General features: G+C 46.5%; 1 protein-coding gene across 10 annotated transcripts in view; it reads right to left on the bottom strand.

The window, feature by feature from the left end:
• The window catches only part of Arhgef2 (Rho/Rac guanine nucleotide exchange factor 2), a 53,863-nt gene that overhangs the window by 25,909 nt on the left and 8,550 nt on the right, over positions 1-19,404 (bottom strand). For 4 of the 10 annotated variants that reach the window (XM_058571906.1, XM_046421995.2, XM_046421994.2 and 1 more), the window contains exons 2-7: positions 18,844-19,142; positions 16,981-17,119; positions 10,697-10,735; positions 8,032-8,149; positions 7,415-7,454; positions 6,143-6,236 (exon numbers count right to left, since the gene is read on the bottom strand). In XM_058571906.1, coding sequence (XP_058427889.1) covers positions 6,143-6,236; positions 7,415-7,454; positions 8,032-8,149; positions 10,697-10,735; positions 16,981-17,119; positions 18,844-19,121 — 708 coding nt within the window. In that variant the 5' untranslated portion in view covers positions 19,122-19,142. Of the gene's footprint in view, positions 1-96; positions 280-1,196; positions 1,219-6,142; positions 6,237-6,421; positions 6,635-7,414; positions 7,455-8,031; positions 8,150-10,696; positions 10,736-16,980; positions 17,120-18,843; positions 19,143-19,404 lie in introns of those variants that run through there. The other 6 variants (XM_046421996.2, XM_046421997.2, XM_046422002.2 and 3 more) reach the window with 6 other exon arrangements.

The following is a 19,404-nucleotide window of genomic DNA, read 5'->3' as shown; positions in this document are numbered from 1 at the left end:
CCCGACTTTGGCGCCCAGAGCCGACCTGGGACGCGGGGCGCGGGGCTTGGCGGGGGCGGGGGGCGCCCGGGGGACGCGGCGGGGGACTCGACCCACCTTGCTGGCCAGCTCTCGGCTCCGCTCGGTCCGCGCCCGCGTGAGGGACTCGATCCGGGACATGCTCCGGCGCGAGCCGGGCGCCTGCTATTGTGGGGAGCCGCGAGGGTCCGGGCCGCCGCGCCGGCGGGGACAGGAAGTCGGACTCCCCTCGCCCGGCACCCAGCGCCAGTTCCTCAAACCCTTGTCTCCTCCCCGCCGCTCAGGAAGGGGGGGCGGGGCGCGGCGAGGGCGGGGGCCGGCGCTCGGGACGGGGCGCCGCGGGGCCAGGGGTCCCGCCCTGCGGAGGGCGCCCCGGCCCCAGCTCGGCTCTCCCGGAGCCCGCGGGTGCCCGGCCGCGCAGTCCCCGCCGGACCCCAGGCCTTCCTCCCCCCCCCCCCCCCAGCACTTCACTTTAAAGACCCTCGGGCCGCAGGACTCTCCCGCCCCCAGCTCTCCAGGGGCCCGGGGCCAGTTCCTCCCCGGCCTTCGGGGCCCATCGAGCAGCCAGAATAAACAGACCCCGTGTACGATTGGGGGCAGGGGTGGCGAGAGGGAGGGTAACTCGAAGAACTAAAAGACGAATCTTTAGTAGGTTTATAGGAGAAGAGTCGTTCAAAAAAGTCAAAAAAGAGTCGAGAGGGCAGAATTCTCCCACAAGCCTCCACCTCTCTGGGCCCTTCCGGACCACACTCTGCCCATCCTCCTCCTAGCTCCGCCTCTGCCAGCTACTTTGGAGGGTGTAGGTGGGAATTAGCAAGCTTTCCTGAAAGCTAGGGAACTGAGGAAGTCCTTCCATGGGTCTAACCTTGGTTCTCTCTGTCGCTACTTAAACCGGAACCAGAAGACTAGAAAACAGCCTGCCCCAATCAGAGAACAGTTAGGGCACAACCAACTGTCTCCATTAGAAGGAAGATGGGGCCAGGCGCGGTGGTCAGCCTGTAATCCCAGCGATTTGGGAGGCTGAGGCTGGAGGATCAAAAATTCAAGGTCAGCCTCAGCAATAACGTAAGACCCTCAGCAACTTAGCAAGACCCTCTTAAAGTAAAAAGGAATGGAATGTAACTCAGTGGTAAAGTGCCCCTGGATTAAATCCCCCTTACCAAAAAGATTGCCCCAACCTGTGCCAATCTCCACCTTCGGTGAGTTTCCTGCTGTTTTCCTCCTCCAGTCTAACTGTAATCACTCATATTGCAGTTCATTTCCTCCTCTCGGGGTGTCCCACTTCTATGTAGAAATCAGAGCACAAACAAAGAGCGCTAGGACAGAGCATACTATGTTTGCAAGGTCCTGCCTGATTCCGCTTGCAATTGGTGTGGGAGGAGGAGGGAGGGAGAGGAGGCCCTGCCCAGGTCCAGCAGCTCCCTGCTGGACTCCTCAGTAGGACCAGGCTGGAGGTTTCAAGCCCAACTCAGCGCTCCTGTAGGTGCCAATTTTAGCCTCTGCCTCTATTTCGGGCTTCACTGCCTCACCGCTGGCTGAGCTGGTTGGGCTCTTCACCCCCAGCACCACCCCCACGCTGCTCCTCTGGTTCTCCCCCTGCCTAGCAACTCCTTCTTCACCTTCTTCACCCATTCTCCTGATCAGGATCCTTATATAGCAAAGAGCAGGAAAAAAGGAGAGGGGCCGAGCCTGGGGGCACAGGCCTGTGCTCCTAGCTACTTGGGAGGCTGAGGCAGGAGGACAGAAGTTAAAGGCCATCCAAGGAACTTAGCGAGACCCTGTCACAAAACTTTAAAAAACAGCTCGGCGCCTGGATTACATTCTCAGAATGGGGGCAAAAGGGAGGCAAAAGAGGAAACAAACCATATAGGCCCAGGCTGGGTGACAAGTGGAAGAAAAAAGTGCTTCCTCAGGGCCCGGGCTGTTTTCTCCAGGGTTGCACCTGCCGGGAGACCATGGGAAGGCTGCGAGAACACTCCCAAACCATCAGGCCTGAGGTTCCTGGCCCCAGAACGCCAGGCTTACCTCCCCTCTGGTCAGCCAAGACTCTGGAATGTACTAAATTTAAAAACAGGGAGCCAAAGGCCAGAATCCCAGCTTCATGGCTCCACCCCCTGGGGGCTCAGAGACCAAGACTGGACTAGGACCTCGCTTTTCTCCCAGGCTGAAGGTTCTGCAAGCAGAGGATAGAATCTTAAAGGGCCAAACTCTACCTGGGTACCCAATAAGCCTAAGATTTGAACCCCAGGCTCTTTTTTTGTCTCTTTTGGTAGTGGGAAATTGATCCTAGGGGTGCTTCACCACTGAGCTACATGCGAGGCAAGCGCTCTACCACTGAGTTATAACCCAGCCCCCCAGTCCTTTTTATGTTTTCTTTTGAGACAGGATCTCACTAAGTGGCCAAGAGTCTTATGATATCGAAGAGGCTGACCTTGAACTTGTGATCCTCCTGCCTCAGCCTCCTGAGTCACTGGGATAACCTGGGTGAGACACCATGCCCAGCTGTACCCCAGGCTCTTTAGGGACCTCTCAGTACATAAACACAATATAGAAAGTCTAGGGGCTGGGGACATAGCTCACTTGGTAGAGGGCTTGCCTCGCAAGCACAAGGTCCTGGGTTCAATCCCCAACAACACAGACACACACACACACACACACACACATAGGGCTGGGGCTGTAGCTCAGTGGTAGAGCACTTACCTAGCATGTGTGAGGGTTAGGGTTCAATCCTCAGCACCACATTAAAAATAAATGAATAATTAAAATGTCTGTGAATGACTAAAAAAATATTTGAAAGAAAGCCTATTGAATGAGAAATTATATCCCATCTATGTATGATATGTATATCAAAGTGCATAAATGCATTATACTGTCATGTATAACTAATTAAAACAAATTGAAAAAATAAAAAGTCTATTGAAAGAAGAGGCTGGTTGGGGGGGCTGAGGTTGTGGCTCAGCGGTAGAGCGCTCGCCTAGCACATGCGAGGGAGGTGCTGGGTTCCATCCTTGGCACCACATAAAAGTGAATAAAATAAAGGTATTGTGTCCAACTACAGCTAAAACAAAAATAATAAAAGAAAAAAAAGAAAGAAGAGGCTGGTTGGGTTGGGGCTGGGGCTCAGTGGCAGAGCACTCACCTGGCATGTGTGAGGCACTGGGTTCCATCCTCAGCACCACATAGAAATAAATAAATAAAATAAGGTATACAAAAACAAAAAAGAAAGAAAGAAAAAGCTGGGTTCCCTATGGTGGCACAACTTAGTAACACCTTGTCTCAAAATAAAATTAAAAAGATGGGGATGTAGATCAGTAGTAGAGTGCCCTGGGGTTCAATCTCCAATACCAAAAACGAAGGAAAGAGAAAAGGAAGGAAGAAGACTGGCTAGCCTAATCCTTTTCTGTCTCCTTTCAGTGAGACCCTTTCTCAAAATAGTCAACTATTATTATTATTCTTTTTATCTCCTTGCTCTTTGTTGCCCTGCTCCTCATTATCCCCTTAGAAGGGCCGGGGTTGTGGCTCAGTGGTATGGCGCTTGCCTAGCATGCGTGAGGCACTGGATTCCATCCCTGGCACCATGTAAAAATAAAATAAAGGTTAAAAAAAAAAAAAAGACAAAAATGAGCCAGTGGTGCACACGTGTAATCCCAGTGTCTTGGGAGGCTGAGACAGGAAGACTGCAAGTTCAAAGTCAGCCTCAGCAACTTAGTGAGGCCCTGTCTCTAAATTAAACATAAAAAAAGGACCAGGAATGGGGCTCAGTGTAAAGCACCCTTGGGTTCAGTCCGTGGTACAAAAAAAAAGAAGAAGAAGCAGGAAAGAGGTAAAGAAAGCTGATCTACCTTTAAAAGTGCCTGCGTTCGTGAGCTAAGTCTGCAGCTTGACTCAGGGTCCATTTCCTGTGTCCTCCGGAACAATGAACACTTTTCCTTCTCCCTCCACCCCTTTCTGAAAACTATTCCTTCATTCTAACACCTCCTCCAGTGATATCTTTCAGATTTCCAGAAATTAGCTTTTATACACACAAAAATCAAAATTTCTGCTAGAATCTAAAAGTTGCCACCACCTTCTTTAGCCCATTTAACTTGACAAAATATATCCTCCCATTTCCCTGGAGAAGGACTCAACTGCCAGAGGCTGGGCCAGTGGTGGACAGAGCAAGCCCTGAAGATGTCTGGACCCAGACCCTGCAGGGGCCAGAAGAGCTCTCTGTTTCTTCTTGTTACTCTGGATCTCTTACATGGGGCAGGGCGGGGGGGGGGGGGATTAAGGCATAACTGACGCCCCCCAGCAGAGCCTGATGGAAGGAAGGGGACAGGCTGTTGGGTTGGGTTTACTTTAGAGAGGGGCAGAGGCAGCAATGTCAGAGCTCCGCCTTTTACTAGCTGCAGGATCTTGGGCAAGTAGTTTAGCTCTGGGTTAGCCTGTCTACGCAATGGAGATTAAAATACTTGTCTTTGTTCAAGGCCAGCCTCGGCAACTTAGTGAGACCCTGTGGGATGTGGCTCCGTGGTAAAGTGCCCTGGGTTCAAGCCCCAGTACTGCAAGAAAACAAACAAACAAATAAAAATCATTCACTTCTATTCCAAGTTCTCACAAGAATTAAATGAGGTGGCCTCTGGGGAATGAACTGCTTCCTTCCCTTCGGTCACTGCCTGACTGAGCTGCTGTCCTGCCCTGCCCCCTGATGTTTACCTGCCCTGTTCCACATCCTGAGTCGGAGGAGATGAAGTGAAGCAGGAGCACTTGTTCCCCAGAGGCTGGAAGGAAGCTGGGCCGAGGCATGGCAGGGAGGGAAACAGGAAGACAGGACCAGAGGCCCTGGTGGGGAAAGGCCAGAGGGGACCGTATCCTGGCTTTCTCAGGTTCTTTCCTGTTGCTTGTCTGGGCTCCACGGTCTGCCCACGTTCCCTTTCATTAGGTTATTCAGCCTCCTACATGGCTGTTAGGCCAAGGGGGGGGCACACACAGACCAACTGGGGCCAAGCTGAGCCCTGCACAGTACTGACAGGGTGAGGGGCTGGGGTTGTGGTCAGCGGTAGAGCGCTCGCCTATCACATGGGAGTCCGTCCTCAGCACCACATAGAAAATAAATAAATAAAGGTAGTGTGTCCACCTGTAACTAAAAAAGACAAGACAAGACGGTGATTCCCCCAGCAGACTCACCTCCTCTGAACTCAAGGAGACTCTGGTGGGAATCCACCAGTCTCAACTCCTAACCAGGTGCTAAACAGGTGACCTGTTTACATCTCTCTCTACTTTCCCAGCCCACTCAGAGGAAGGGAATCTGGCTCAGAGGCTGGCCCAGGGAGCAGCACCAGGCCCTCAGGGAGAGCCAGGAGGAGTCCAAGCAACCCTAGTGTGGGAAAAACCCCTGGTCCTTCTCTTCTCTGGAGTTCCTCAGTGCCCAGAAGCCACCCCAGCTTGGGAAAACACATGTACACCTGGGGAGGCTAGGGGAGAAAAGGAAGGTGGCTCCTTCTGCCAGTCAATAAAGAAAATAGAGATGAATTTCAAGCTGCAGGCTCCAGAGAAGAGGGTAGGTCACCAGGAGGAAAGCAATATGCTTTCACTTACCAGGATCAGAACACACACAGCCACACAGGCACATGTCCTCCAGAGTCATACACCTCCCTGGCTTGCCCTCCCACTAGGGTCTTAGTTCAACTCCTTCAGCTGCCATTTCCACCCATGAAATTACGAGTGTAAAAGTCCTTCGCAAACTCTAATACTCTACGAAGAAGTACAGAGTCTTGCTGTAATGATTATCATTATCATGTCCAATAATAATGGACATAACATTTCTGCTGCCCACCTCTTAGCCGCAAGAGACCTAAAGTAAGGAAACGCAATGCCACGCCTCAGCTCCCGGCTCCGAGCCCTCGTCCCTTTTTCCAGCTGTCCACAGCTGCCTGCTAAGCTGGAGGCGGGGGTAGAGCAGAGAAAAGGCGATTTGCTGGGTCGCAGCCACAGAGGCTGGAAGAGTGAGCATATGTTCCCTCAAAATGTGAGCCTTGTCCTGAATTTCTAATAGGGAGGGCCAGGGAGGGGTGACATGGGGGGCTCAGGAGGAAGGGAACAGGGAGGGCGACCAGCCCAGGCCCCGTCCCTCTCTAACTCTTACCTTTGACTTGCCCGTCATGAGGAAGAGGAAGCTGAAGGTCCTTCGCAAGGAGGAGCCTGCCCAGGCCCCCGAGTTCCCTTCCAGCTGGTTCCAGCTGCAGAGACAAAGAAGAGGTGAGAAGAGGGAGATGGAGCTGGAAAGCAAACAACATACTCCCAGAGAGATGGTGGAGAGAGCAAGGGAAGGCCCACGGCCGGCAGGTAGACATAGGAGGAAAGACTCCGAGGGGAAGGGTGAAGGTGAAGGAGAAAGAGGAGGGCGGAAAGGCACCCCACACACCTCTGACGGCTTCCCGGATGTGGACACTCGAGTTTTCCAGGCCCCTCTATTTATGAGGAGAACTCCAGGCTCCTCCCAGATACATGCAGACTCCCCCTTCCCACCTAATCCAGGCTCGGGATGGGTGGACCCAATCCCTGCTCTCATGCTGCTCCCCAAAGGAAGTGGAGTGGACAGAGAGCCCTCCAGGGGGGCATTTCCCCCCTCAGAACAAGAGCCCTGTGTAGACCCCGTGCTGTTTGGAAAGAGCCTCTGGGCCTGAAGCCAATAAGGACTGAATTTCCTGGGATTTCATCAGCCCCATCCCATGAGCTAATCCCAAACCCAGAGCCAGGAGGATGTGTCAGCTGCAGAATTTCAGGACCACAAATCAGAGTCTGAGATCTTAAAGGGCCCAGTACTCGCTCACACAGCCACACCGTCTTAGAAGACGGTCCCACTCAGACTTCAGTCACAGGAGCCAAATGAACAGGTGCTGATTTTACATGCTTATTTAGATAGTTATCGAAATCCCTCGGCTTCCTCTGTCTGGGTTCTTGAACCTGGCCTTCAGGCCCTGCCCTCTTCTGGGAGCTCTACAGCTCTTGCATAGCTCTCTTAGGACCACTCCCCAGTGGTCAATTACCTGAACCACCCAAAGCCCAACCTTGGTCCTTGGTCACTGTCTCTCCCTGACTGTCCAACAGCCCAACTGCCCATCCACCTTTATGTCTTTGACAACAGCAAACTCTCTTACCCAGCTGACACTCTGTGATATGGTTACTCCTTTTCTTTCCCTAATTTCTCCCCCATCCCATGGGGCTATCGGAACCCAGAGAAGAGGGAAAATTTTATGCATCTCAGGGAGAAGGATATTTGTAGATCTGTAATCAGACATGTTAAAGGAAGTATGTGTCAGGAAGCAGATACTCTGGGGGCCACAGAATCCATGGCCCTGACCCATCGCTCCTCCCCCATCTTGGTCTTCAAAGGGATTCCAGTCCCCAAACTCACGGTTTGCTGAGGTCAGTGGCAGAGTACTGGGATGAATGTCCTGCCAACAAAGAAGGAGAAGAGGAGTGTCTAGCTAAAGCCAGACAAAGGCGCCCAGGGCTGCCTCCCCCACCCCCTCCACCTGGATCAGGTTCCCAAGCTGCAGGTGCATGTGACGCCATTCCTGAGGGCGGGCACTGGGGACCAGGGAGGGAGGGCGGGGTTCTGAGCAGAGCATAGCTGAAGAACTTAGGAACCAGGGTTATGAGAAGAGGGGGAGAGGGGCCTGATGTTTCAGTTCTGTTTCTGGTGACTGGGGAGGACTAAGGATTCACACTGAGTTCCCAGTACTCCATCTTGAGGAAAAGGTACATTTCAGATAACTGTCCTCCACTTTTGGTGACAGAGGAGGCTAGAGAGCCTCTCTCTGTCCTATGTCCCCTCTAATTGGCAGAAGAGTCTCAAAATGCCAAAGTCCTGAATTAAGATCTCTCATTTGAGTAATGACATTCTGGGGGCTCCAAGGGTGTGGTTGGAGGTTATCCAGGACATCTGGATGCTAAACAGCCGACGGAGGACTAGTGATGAGATGGATTAGAGAGGGGTCCATCTTTAATTCACTCCCCTCTTTTACTTACCATCTGGATCTGAGCGCTCCGAGTGGCAGTTGATGGCGCTCATGGATACAGACTTGGAAAGCATACCAGTGACGGAGTGATCCAAAGAGCCAGCAGATGGATGACAGGAATCCCGACCCTAAAATCATGTCAAGAGTTCTCATACAAGGGTCAGCTTCACCCACCGCCCAGCATGTTCTCCCCTTTCCCACAGCTTGGCATTTCTACAAACTCAGACCCTCCCGGGCTCCACGACCCATATCTGGGATATTCCAGCTGAAATAGTTCAGAAGTTACTCCTGCTCTCTTGTCATCGCTGTGCTGTCGTAGACTTTCTTCTTCAGTTCTTTTTTTAAATTGACCCACCATAAGTCTGCATGTTAATACTACGCAGTGTGATGTCTCCATACATGTACACATTGGGTATCAGGCTTTTCAAATACAGAAAACATTTTTGGAGAGAAAATATTGACTCTGAATGATTTCCAGAGATGACAAACTCAACATATAGGGGCGAGGTAGGGAATGAAATAAACTCGAGCAGTCTGGATTTAAGGCAAGAGGAAATAGGAAATACAGATGGTGGGTTCTTTAGACAATCTTTTCTCTATTCTTCCTCAAATCTGCAGGGAGCATTACAAAAACTGGCCACATATTATGTCATAAGGCGAATCTTAACACATTTCAAATAATATGTATCCCAGAGCAATAACCAGAAGTCCCACTTCAGCGGATTAAAGAATTTGTAATATATCCGGGTGGCAGTGCCATAAGCCTGTAATCCCGGTGACTCAGGAGGCTGAGGCAGGAGGGTCAAAATAAAAAAATTAAAAGGACTGGGGATATAGCTCGCTGGTAGAGGACCCTTGGAATCCCCAATACCTTAAAAAAAATCTGTGATATAGTTACATATTATTTGACAAGTAAAAACAAACAAACCACAGTTCATTTCACAATATGGATGAATCTTGAAAACACAATGTTGACTGAAAAAATCAAGACCCAAAAGATTTATACACTGTATGACTACATTCATATAAATTTTAAAAGAGACCAACTATTGATTCTTCATATATATATTTATTTATTTATTTTATATCTATATTTATTTACTTATTTTATATATATTATTTATTTATTTTTTTAGGTGTACATGGACACAACACAATGCCTTTATTTTTATGTGGTGCTGAGGATCGAACCCAGGTCCCGGCCGTGCTAGGCGAGCGCTCCACTGTTGAGCCACAATCCCAGCCCCTGATCTATGTTTTTTGTTTGTTTGTTTTACTTGTTATTATATACGTGTGTGTGTGTGTGTGTGTGTGTTTGCAGCATTGGAAATCTGTTTTTTTATTTTTAATTTTACATTTTTAACCCAGGGGTGGTTACATGGGTATTTGCTCCCTAATTATTCACTATACTCTACATGTAAGTTTTCTGTATTTTTCTATGTTATGTTACATTTAAATTTTTTCCAATGGGGGGAAAAATCCCTTAAGTAAAATCAGAAAAAAAAAAAAAACTCTAGAGTTGGGGGTGCAGCTCAGTGGTAGAGCACTTGCTTAGAATGTGCTAGACCCTGGGTTCAATCCTTAGAACCACAATTAAAACAAAACAATTTTTAAAAAAATTCTACAAAAATAAAAATAATGGGCTGGGGTTGTGGCTTAGTGGCAGAGCACTCACCTCGCACATGTGAGGCACTGGGTTCTATCCTCAGCACCACATATAAATAAATAAACAAAATAAAGATATTGTGTCCATGTATAACTAAAAAATATTTTAAAATAAACTATAAAACAAAACTCATGGGATATAGCAAGTGGTATTTCAAAGGCAATTTGTGGCCTTAAAATTTCATATTGAATTTTTTTTTAGATGTTGATGAGCTTTTATTTTATTCATTTGCTTATATTTGGTGCTGAGAATCGAACCCATTGCCTCACACATGCCAGGCAAGTGCTCTGCCACTGAGCCGCAACCCCAGCCTTGAAATTTTTTAATAGCTTGAAAAGTAATGAGTTATGCCCACTTAAGTTATAAAAAGAACAGATCACAAAGAAAACTGAGAGAAGTATATGATAAAGATAAAACCGTGCAGGCTATAGTGGTGCACACCTGTAATCCCAGTGACTCCAAAGGCTGAGGCAGAAGAACTGCAAATTCAAGGCCAGCCTCAGCATCCTAGTGAGACCATGTCTCAAAATAAAATACCGAAAGGGCTGGGGAGGGGATGTAGCTCAGTGGTAGAAACTTTGCTTAGAGTGCTCCACAACCTGAGTTTGAGCCCAACACAATAAAGAAAGAAAATCAGAAATCAATGAAATACTAAATAAAGATAAACTAGAAAGGGTCAATAAAACCAAGAGATGTGTTTTAGGAACAGGCAAATAAAATACACAAACACAAAAGAGTGATAAAGAGAGACGGCATAAATAAAATTAGAATGACTAGGTGGATCTAAGTACAGAAAGAGCAATGATTAAAAAGATGAGAGAAGGGGCTGGGGAGATCGCTCAGTTGGTACAGTTCTTGCCTCACATGTACAAGGCCCTGGGTTCAATCCCAGCACCAGGGGGGAAAAAAAGAGAGAGAATATTACCTACAACTTTTTGCTAACAATTTTGAAAATGCAAACAAAATAGACAAATTCTTACCAAAAGAAAGAAATAGATATATAACTTACCAAAATTGAGTCAAGAAGAAATAGATAGTCTGAATGGTCCTATTAAAGAAAGGGAATCAGTAGTTAATTTTCCAAAAGCAAAACAAAACAACAACAGGCTACACTGTTCTGGACAAATCTTTCCAGAACAGATCACTAACAGGTTATACATGAAGAATTATAGAAATTCTTCCAAAGAATAGAAATAAAAAATAAAAATACAAACAGAAGCACTTCGACTCTCTAAGACAATAAACTTGAATCTAAAATTACACATGGATAATACGGCAAAGGAAAATATGGGCTGATCTTCCTTGTAAACATAAGTACAAAAATCCCAAACAAAATATTAGGAAACTGTAGTATTTTAATGATCACAGATTACTTGCAGCTTTTCCTATTAAGAAGTTAAGAAGTCATCTAGTTGGGCATAGTGGTGCATGCCTATAATCCCAGCAACTCTGGAAGTAAGAGGATCACAAGTTTGAGGCCAGCCTGGGTAATTTAGCAAGACCCTATCTCAGAAAAAAAAGAAAAAAAAAAGTGCTGTGGATATAGCTTAATGGTAGAGTTCCTCTGGGTTCAATCCTCAGTACCACACCCCTCCACACACACACACAGAACTGTCGGCTGAGCCCAGACAGATTGCCCACTTATAAAATTGGAGCCCAAAATGGTTGTTTGCTAAGCCACTAAATTGGGGGTTAGTTTATTATACTGCAATATAAGTACCACAAATAAAACCTGGCAGTATATAAAAAAGATAATCTAGCCAGTCACAGTGGCACATGCCTGTAATCCCAGGAACTTGGGAGGCTGAGGCATGAGGATCACAAATTCTAGGACAGCCTGGGCAACTTAATGAGTTCCTGTTTCAAAATAAAAAGTAAAAAAATGGGCCAGGGGTGTAGTTCAGTGGTAGAACATCCCTGGGTTTAATACCCAGTAACACCCTCCCCCCCAAAAAAAAGAAAGAAAAAGACAACCTGTCATAACAAAATTACATTTATCTAAGAATACAAGGGTGGTTTAACATGAGAAAAACTTCACTTGTAATTTACCTCAATAACGTATTAAAAGGAGAAAAAAATAAAATCATCGTAGCAATTGCAGAAAAGCATAAGGATAAAATCCAGCGCTCATTCTTTCTAAAAATGAAAGTCTTGGCAATTAGGAATTGAAGGAATCTTCCTTAATCTGATAAAGAGAATCTTTCGAAGAGTACAGCCCCACAATCAATGTCAACAAAGAAACCTGGACTGGGAGTATAACTCAGCAGTGGAGATTGTGCTTAGCATGCATGAGGTCCTGGGTTCAATCTCCAGCAACAAAGAAAACCACGATAACAAAAAGTTAAATCTAAGATATTCTCCCTCTAAAATCAGGAACAAGACAGGCATGCCCAGTATCACCATTTCTACTCAGCAGAAAAGAAGAAATGCAGTTCATTTGAAGATGGCTAACTGTAGCTCATGCCGATAATCACAGTTACTCTGGAAGGTGGGCAGGAAGATCAGAAATTCAGGCCAGCCTTAACAACTTGGTGAGACCCTGTCTCAAAATTTCAAAAATAAAATAAAAAAGGGCTGGGGATGTAACTCAGTAGAACATTCCTGGGTTTAATCCTCAGTGCAGGAAAAAAAAAAAAAGACACCGTACATTGACTAATTTTCAATTCTATTTCTATAAACCAAACATAATCATAAAATGTAGTCCAAAAATAAAAAAGCATTGTAATAGCAAGCAAACCTAAAAAGTACCCATAAATAAATCTAATGATGGGCAAGTCGAGTATGAAGAAACCAATATTTTATTAAAAGACATATTCTTAGAAAAGCCTAAATAAATAGATTTCTTTCCACACATGTGAATTCATCCTAAATTAATATTTTGTGTGTGTGGGGGCTGGGGATCAACCCTTGGGTCTCATTTATGCTAGGCAAGCAGTCTACCACTGAGCCATATCCCCCAACCCCTAAATTATTATTTTTTTTTAGAGAGAGAGGGAGAGAGAGAGAATTTTAATATTTATTTTTTAGTATTTGGCGGACACAACATCTTTGTTTGTATGTGCTGCTGAGGATTGAACCCGGGCCGCTACCACTTGAGCCACATCCCCAGCCTTTTTTTTTTTTTTTTAAAGAGAGAGAGAGAGGAGGGGGGAGAGAGAGAGAGAGAGAGAGAGAGAGAGAGAGAGAGAGAGAGAGAGAGAGAGAGAGTTTTTTAATACTTATTTTTCAGTTTTCAGTGGACACAACATCTTTATTTTATTTTTATGTGGTGCTGAGGATCGAACCCAGCGCCCCGCACATGCCAGGCGAGCACGTTACCACTTGAGCCACATCCTCAGCCCCCTAAATTATTCTTTAAATTCAGTGCACCCTCAATCAAAATCCAGCAGGTATTTTTGCTTGTTTGTTTTAAGAAATTTGTAAGCTGATTCTAAAAGTTACATGAAATGCAAAAGACCTAGGGGAGCCAAGATCCTAAAAAGAATAATAAAGTTGGAGGACTTACACTGTTCGATTTTGAAGATTTCAACTAACGCTATATTAATTATGATAATGTCATGTTAGTATAAAGAGAAGCAAATAGCTCAATGGAATAGAAAAGGTCCAGAAATAGACTCACATCAATACAGTTGTTTGGTTTTCAATGAAAGTACCACAACCACAGCCATTTGCTGGGGAAAGTAGGGTCTTTAAAAGAAATGATAATGGAACAATTGGGTCTTTGTATGGGAAAAAAACAAACATTAAAATGTGAAAGACTAAAACAATAACCCTTCTAGAAGAAAATACTGGATAAAATCATCACATTCTTGGGGTAGGCAAAATCTCTGAAACATAAACAAAATGCACTAACCTTATAAAAAAGTTTGGGGGGATACCAGGGATTGAACTCAGGGGCACTCGACCACTGAGCCACATCCCAGCCCTATTTTGTATTTTATTAGAGACAGGGTCTCACTGAGTTGCTTAGCGCCTTACTTTTGCTGAGGCTGGCTTTGAACTTGCAATCCTCCTGCCTATGCCTCCCAAGCTGCTGGGATTACAGGTGTGTGCCACTGTGCCAAGCCACCATTAAAAAATTGATAAATTGCTGGGCATGGTGGCACATGCTACAATCCCAGAGGCTCTGGAAACTGAGGAAGGAGGATTGAAAGTTCAAGACCAGTTTAAGCAATTCAGCAAGGCTCTAAGCAACTTAATGAGACCCTGTCTCAAAATAAAAATAAAAAGGGCTGGGGATAGGACTCAGTGGTTAAGCACCCAGGTTCAATTCCCAGTACCAATAAATAAGTAATAAAAATAAAACTCAAAAACAAGACATAATATATTAGTAGGTAAGGCATATATCTGTGTTAAAACAATTTTTAAGGGCTAGTAAGGGCTGGGAGAATAGCTCAGTGACTTAGTATGTGTGAGACCTTGGGTTTGATCCCCAGCACCATGAAAAAAAAAAAAGGTAAAAATTTTTAAAGTAAAAATTAAGGTAAATGAGTGATAAATTCAAGATTGTTTTCAGGAGACAGGGAAATAAGAGACAGGAGGATCACATAAACAAATTTAAAAGTATTAGTGATCTTGAGATAGGTGTTTGAGTTATTGGGGATTCATTTTAAATAGTATATTAAAAAAGACAAAGGGGTGGGCTGGGGATGTGGCTCAAGTGGTAGTGTGCTCGCCTGGCATATGTGCTGCCCGGGTTCAATACACACCACATACAAACAAAGATGTTGTGTCCACCGAAAACTAAAAAATAAATATTCATAAATTCTCTCTCTCTCTCTCTCTCTTTCTTAAAAAAAAAAGACAAAGGGAAAAATACAACAGGAAATATTAGCCACTTGGACAAACTGGAGAGCACATTTAAAGACATCAAAATTTTTTAAAGTTTAAGCATCTTAGTGGCCAAACAAAATAAAATTTGGAAAATCATGGAATTTGCAGGGAAATGGATGGCATTAGAGCAGATTATGCTAAGTGAAGCTAGCCAATCCCTAAAAAACAAATGCCAAATGTCTTCTTTGATATAAGGAGAGTAACTAAGAACAGAGTAGGGACGAAGAGCATGAGAAGAAGATTAACATTAAACAGGGATGAGAGGTGGGAGGGAAAGGGAGAGAGAAGGGAAAGTGCATGGAAATGGAAGGAGACCCTCAGGGTTATACAAAAGTACATACAAGAGGAAGTGAGGGGAAAGGGGAAAATAATAGAAGGGGGAGAAATGAATGACAGTAGAGGGGGCAGAGAGAGAAGAGGGGAGGGGAGGGGAGGGGAGGGGAGGGGGGATAGTAGAGGATAGGAAAGGCAGCAGAATACAACAGACACTAGTATGGCAATATGTAAATCAATGGATGTGTAACTGATGTGATTCTGCAATCTGTATATGGGGTAAAAATGGGAGCTCATAACCCACTTGAATCAAATTGTGAAATATGATATATCAAGAACTATGTAATGTTTTGAACAACCAACAATAAAAAATTAAAAAAAAAAAGTGAAAAAAAAATAAAATAAAATTTGGAGCAAGACTTGGCACATGAACAGTCTGCAGCCCCAGGCCTGAGCTCAGTGACCCAAGCTTTTAGTCACTGAGTGACCCAAACAGAGAGACAAAGAATATTAAGGGTGGCTGGGGATGTGGCTCAGTTGGTAGGGTGCTTACCTCCCATGCGCAAGGCCCTGGGTTCAATCCCCAGCACTACCACCACCAAAAAAAAAAAATTAAGGATAAGCTTAAAGATGGGAGCAGAAAAGCACAATAGAATGGCATCTTAACTAGGTTTTTGTTTGTAGGGTTGGGGATGTAACTCAGTTGGTAGAGTGCTTACCTCCCATGCGCAAGGCCCTGGGTTCCATCCTCAGCATCAAAAAAAAAAAAGGTTTTTGTTTTTGTTTGGGGGCAGTACAGGGGATTGAACCCCAAGATTTGGGGTATGCTAGGCAAGCAGTCTACCACTGAGTCACATTCCCAGCCTTTTTAATTAATTTATTTTCTCTCTCTTTTGAGACAGGGTCTTGCTAAGTTGCTCAGGCTGGCCTCAAACTCGAGATCCTCCCCTCAGTCGCCAGAGTTGCTGGATTACAGGTGTGCATCACCTGCCCAACTAGACATTTTTTAAATTTAATAATTACAAGCTTAAAAGATAGTTTTATTGGCCAGGCATGGTGGCATACCTCTGTGGTTCCAGCTACTGAGGAGGCTGAGACAGGAGCATGGCTTGAACCCAGGAATTCTAGATCAGCTTAGGTAACACAGGAAAACTTTGTCTCAAAAAGAAAAGAGAAAGGGCTGGGGTAGTAGCTCAGTGGTTGATCACTTATCTAGTATGTGTGAGGTGCTGGGTTTGATTCTTGGCACCACATGTAAATAAATAAAGGTCCATTGACAACTGAAAAATTTAAAAAAAGAGAGAGAGAGAGAGAAGAAAAATGAAGGATATAGGAGTCATTTGACTCCAAAATCCTATTCTTTCTACGATATCTCTGAAATGGGGCAGCAGATTGGGTGGGGCATGCAGAGATTCAGATGGTTAAAAAGCTGCTGATGGGTTAAGATGATTCTTTCTAGTTCTCAGACAGGCTGTACACAGCCTCTTTTTCTCAGTTTTTCTTCCAAGTCATATGCACCCCAAAAATGAATCCAGGATTGGAAAGCCTGGCCAGTCAAGGGATGAGCTCAGGGATGTATTCAGGGACTCTCACCTAGCAGAACCAGTGGTGTCTCCAAAGCTCTTTTGTATCCACAGTGGTCCTTAGGTCCTAGTTGGAGACACTAACCCTGAGTTATGTTCCCTTAAGCCAGAAGGCTGGGCAATGTTTATATCCTTTCTCATTCGGTACTCATGGCTATCTTGTTGGAGAACTTTTATATCTTTCAGGGTACTAGATGCCTAGTTTCATCCCACAAATAACAAGTCCAGCTTCAACCATGGGAATTGGGGCCCAGAGAAAGAAGTGGTTATAACAGCTAGGCAAACAGGGCCCTTTTAAGAAGAGAGGAACAGAAATATCCACATTAACAGAGACACAGAAAGGGAGAAACAGAGAGTCTTAGAGAAAGCAACAGAGGCGGGACGCTAAGAGTCAGGGCCAGAGTATACAGACCCAGGGAAGCAGACAGAGGGGTACAGATGACAGATTCAGTTTGGTCAGATAAAGTCAGAGCAATGCTTGGACCCAGAGAGACCCAGCAGCTGGCAGAACAGAAGAGGCACAGAGTGGTGACCGGACAGGCCAGGGGCATAGGAGGGGTGGAAAGCAAGACAAGAGCCTCAGTGGCGATTTGTCTGTCCATACCAGGTGGGAGGATTGGCCACTCTGCTGCTGTGATCCCAAAATAGTGTCCAGTTCTTCTTGGCTCTGTAGTAAGGGGGCTTCCTGGGGGCCTCGGCATTCCGATGCCTGCAGTCTGCTCCTGAAACACACATTGCCACCACTGCCCTCTGTAGTCAGTGACCAGTGATGGGCACCAGGGAGGAAAACTGCCTCAGCCCAGCCCTGTTGCTTGCCCCCAGCCCAGCCCTTCCTGTTGGCATAGGTGCAGCCCAGACTCGGGCTAGCTGTTCCTTTGGGGGCTCTGCTTTGGCAGAACTGCAGAGCTAGCTGCAGGCAAGGGTGGCCCCTGCTGGCCAAAGCGTAGTACTGCACGCTAAAGAAAACCTGTCAGTGTTGGAGGGGGGAGGGGAAGGGCAAGCTGGAGTCGCACTTCTCTGGTTTCTGATGCCAACCTTTCCCCTTATTCAGCTAAATAGTGTGCTCAGGGCTCCCTTCCCTCTGCACCCAATATGCCATATTAATGCCTGATCATAAAAGATGGCTGACACTGTGAACCCCTGAAATGCAGCTGGCACCACATATGGGGTCCCCAGGGCATTTCTGCTTTCAACTCTGCTCATAGGAAGGTGCCATGAGCTTTTCAGGCATTGCTTGTCACCTGAATTCCCACCCGCACCAGTTCAGGAACAAGACCCAGCATGCTCTCTGCCCACTCAGCCCACAGCCAGCTGCGCCAAGGAGCTAGAGAAGGTGGTCCACTCACCAAAGCTAAGGGAGCTTGTCCAAGGGGACCACCGCCAAAGCAGAGGAACAGTGCACCTCCATGGATAGCAGGCCCCCACAATGACCACTCACACTGAACTCTTCATGCGGACCCCCGGGGCCTTCTCTTTCTGACTTCCTCTGTTTTTGGGGAAGTGGTCAGGGATTTTCCAGGGGAGGGGGAAGAGTTGGGTCCCTCTCCCCCAGTTCAAGCACATGCAGAACTCTGAGCAAGAGCAGCTGCTCCCGCTGCAGCACTGAGCTGAAAATCAGCCTGAGACACCGTGGGTCTGCCTCAGCCTGGAACCAGCAGGACTGGAAATGGAACAAGCCCAGTGCCCCAACCCGGAGCCCACTTCTCTCGAGAAACATCCTAAATGGAACTGGAGACTCTCATGCCAAGTGAAATAAGCCAGTCCCCAAAAATGATATGTGGATGCTAACACACAACAAGCGGGGGCGCGGGAGGGAAGAACAGAAGGGAGGGGGCATGGGAACAGGAGAGACAGTAGAACAAAACCAGGCATAACTAACTCTCCTATGTTCATATGTGGGTACACCACCAGTGTAACCCACAAATCCACATCGTGTACAACCACGAGCATGAGAAGTTATACTCCATGTACGATATGTCAAAATATACTCTACTGTCATGAATATCTAAAAACAACCAAATGTATATATATATATATTTTTAAATCCTAAAGTTCTTTGGGCCTCAGTTTCCTCATCTGTAAAATGAGGGGATTGGGTCATTTGATTTCCGAGTTCCTTTCAGCTCTGACACTATTGTTTGGTTCTAGGAAACCCAAAGTGGGACCCAAGTGTCTTGATCCTCACCCCACCTCCATTCCACACTAACCTGCTCCTGAGAACAGGTAGGAAGGAGGAGCCAGAGCCACTGGGGAAAGTACCCTTTTGGAAGACAAGCTCCATCCTCCCAAGGCTCACAGTTGAGCTCTGATTGTCCAGGGAGGAGACTAGAGGTCATTCCTCAGGGATAGTTGTCTCCCTGGGGAGATCTTTGGGGGGCGGGTAAGGACACAGAATATTTCTTCTCAACCCCTTTCTTCAAGGCGCAGGGTGGGGAGGAGGAGGCAGGGAGGAGGGCTTCATGCTTACCTGCTCAGGGGGTCCTGGAACTCCCTGCCAGGCTCCCAGCTATGTCTTTTGAAGGGGTCATAGGTGTGGCTATGGGCACGGAAAGCCCCCGACCTTCGGAGGGGTACAGCATGGAAACCATTCCCCTCCTTTTTTTGTCCTTCCTTTTCCTCCTCATTTTCTTTCTCCTCTTCCTCTGGCTGCTCTCTGGATTCCACTGCGGACAGGCAACGGCGAGTGCGGCCTCGGGGCACTGGGTCTCCACCTGCGAGGAACTCCTCTGGGACAGCTCTGTTCATGGGCGGCACACACAAGCCAGTCTGAGCCAAGGAGAGAAGGGAGAACGGAGTTCTAGAACTTGGGAACTGGAAGGGTGTCACAGTCAGCCAGGCTTCAGGGCAACCTAGTCACCCTTACTTTATGGAGGCACAAAATTGGAGAATGGCTTGCTCCGAGTCAAGCCACCTACAGAGTCAGGTCTCTGGGTTTTCTGGCTCCCAGTCCAGTGTGTGTGTGTGTGTGTGTGTGTGTGTGTGTGTGGTTTTTGTTTTTTGCTTTTAGAACTGGGATTGAGCTCAGGGA

Source organism: Marmota monax, unplaced genomic scaffold (assembly GCF_021218885.2).
Source record: "Marmota monax isolate L192 unplaced genomic scaffold, Marmota_monax_Labrador192_F-V1.1 WCK01_AAM20220418_F8-fsc00108, whole genome shotgun sequence".
NCBI lineage: Eukaryota > Metazoa > Chordata > Mammalia > Rodentia > Sciuridae > Marmota > Marmota monax.
The sequence above is the reverse complement of the archived record's forward strand: the minus strand, read 5'-3'. Positions and strand labels throughout refer to the sequence as shown.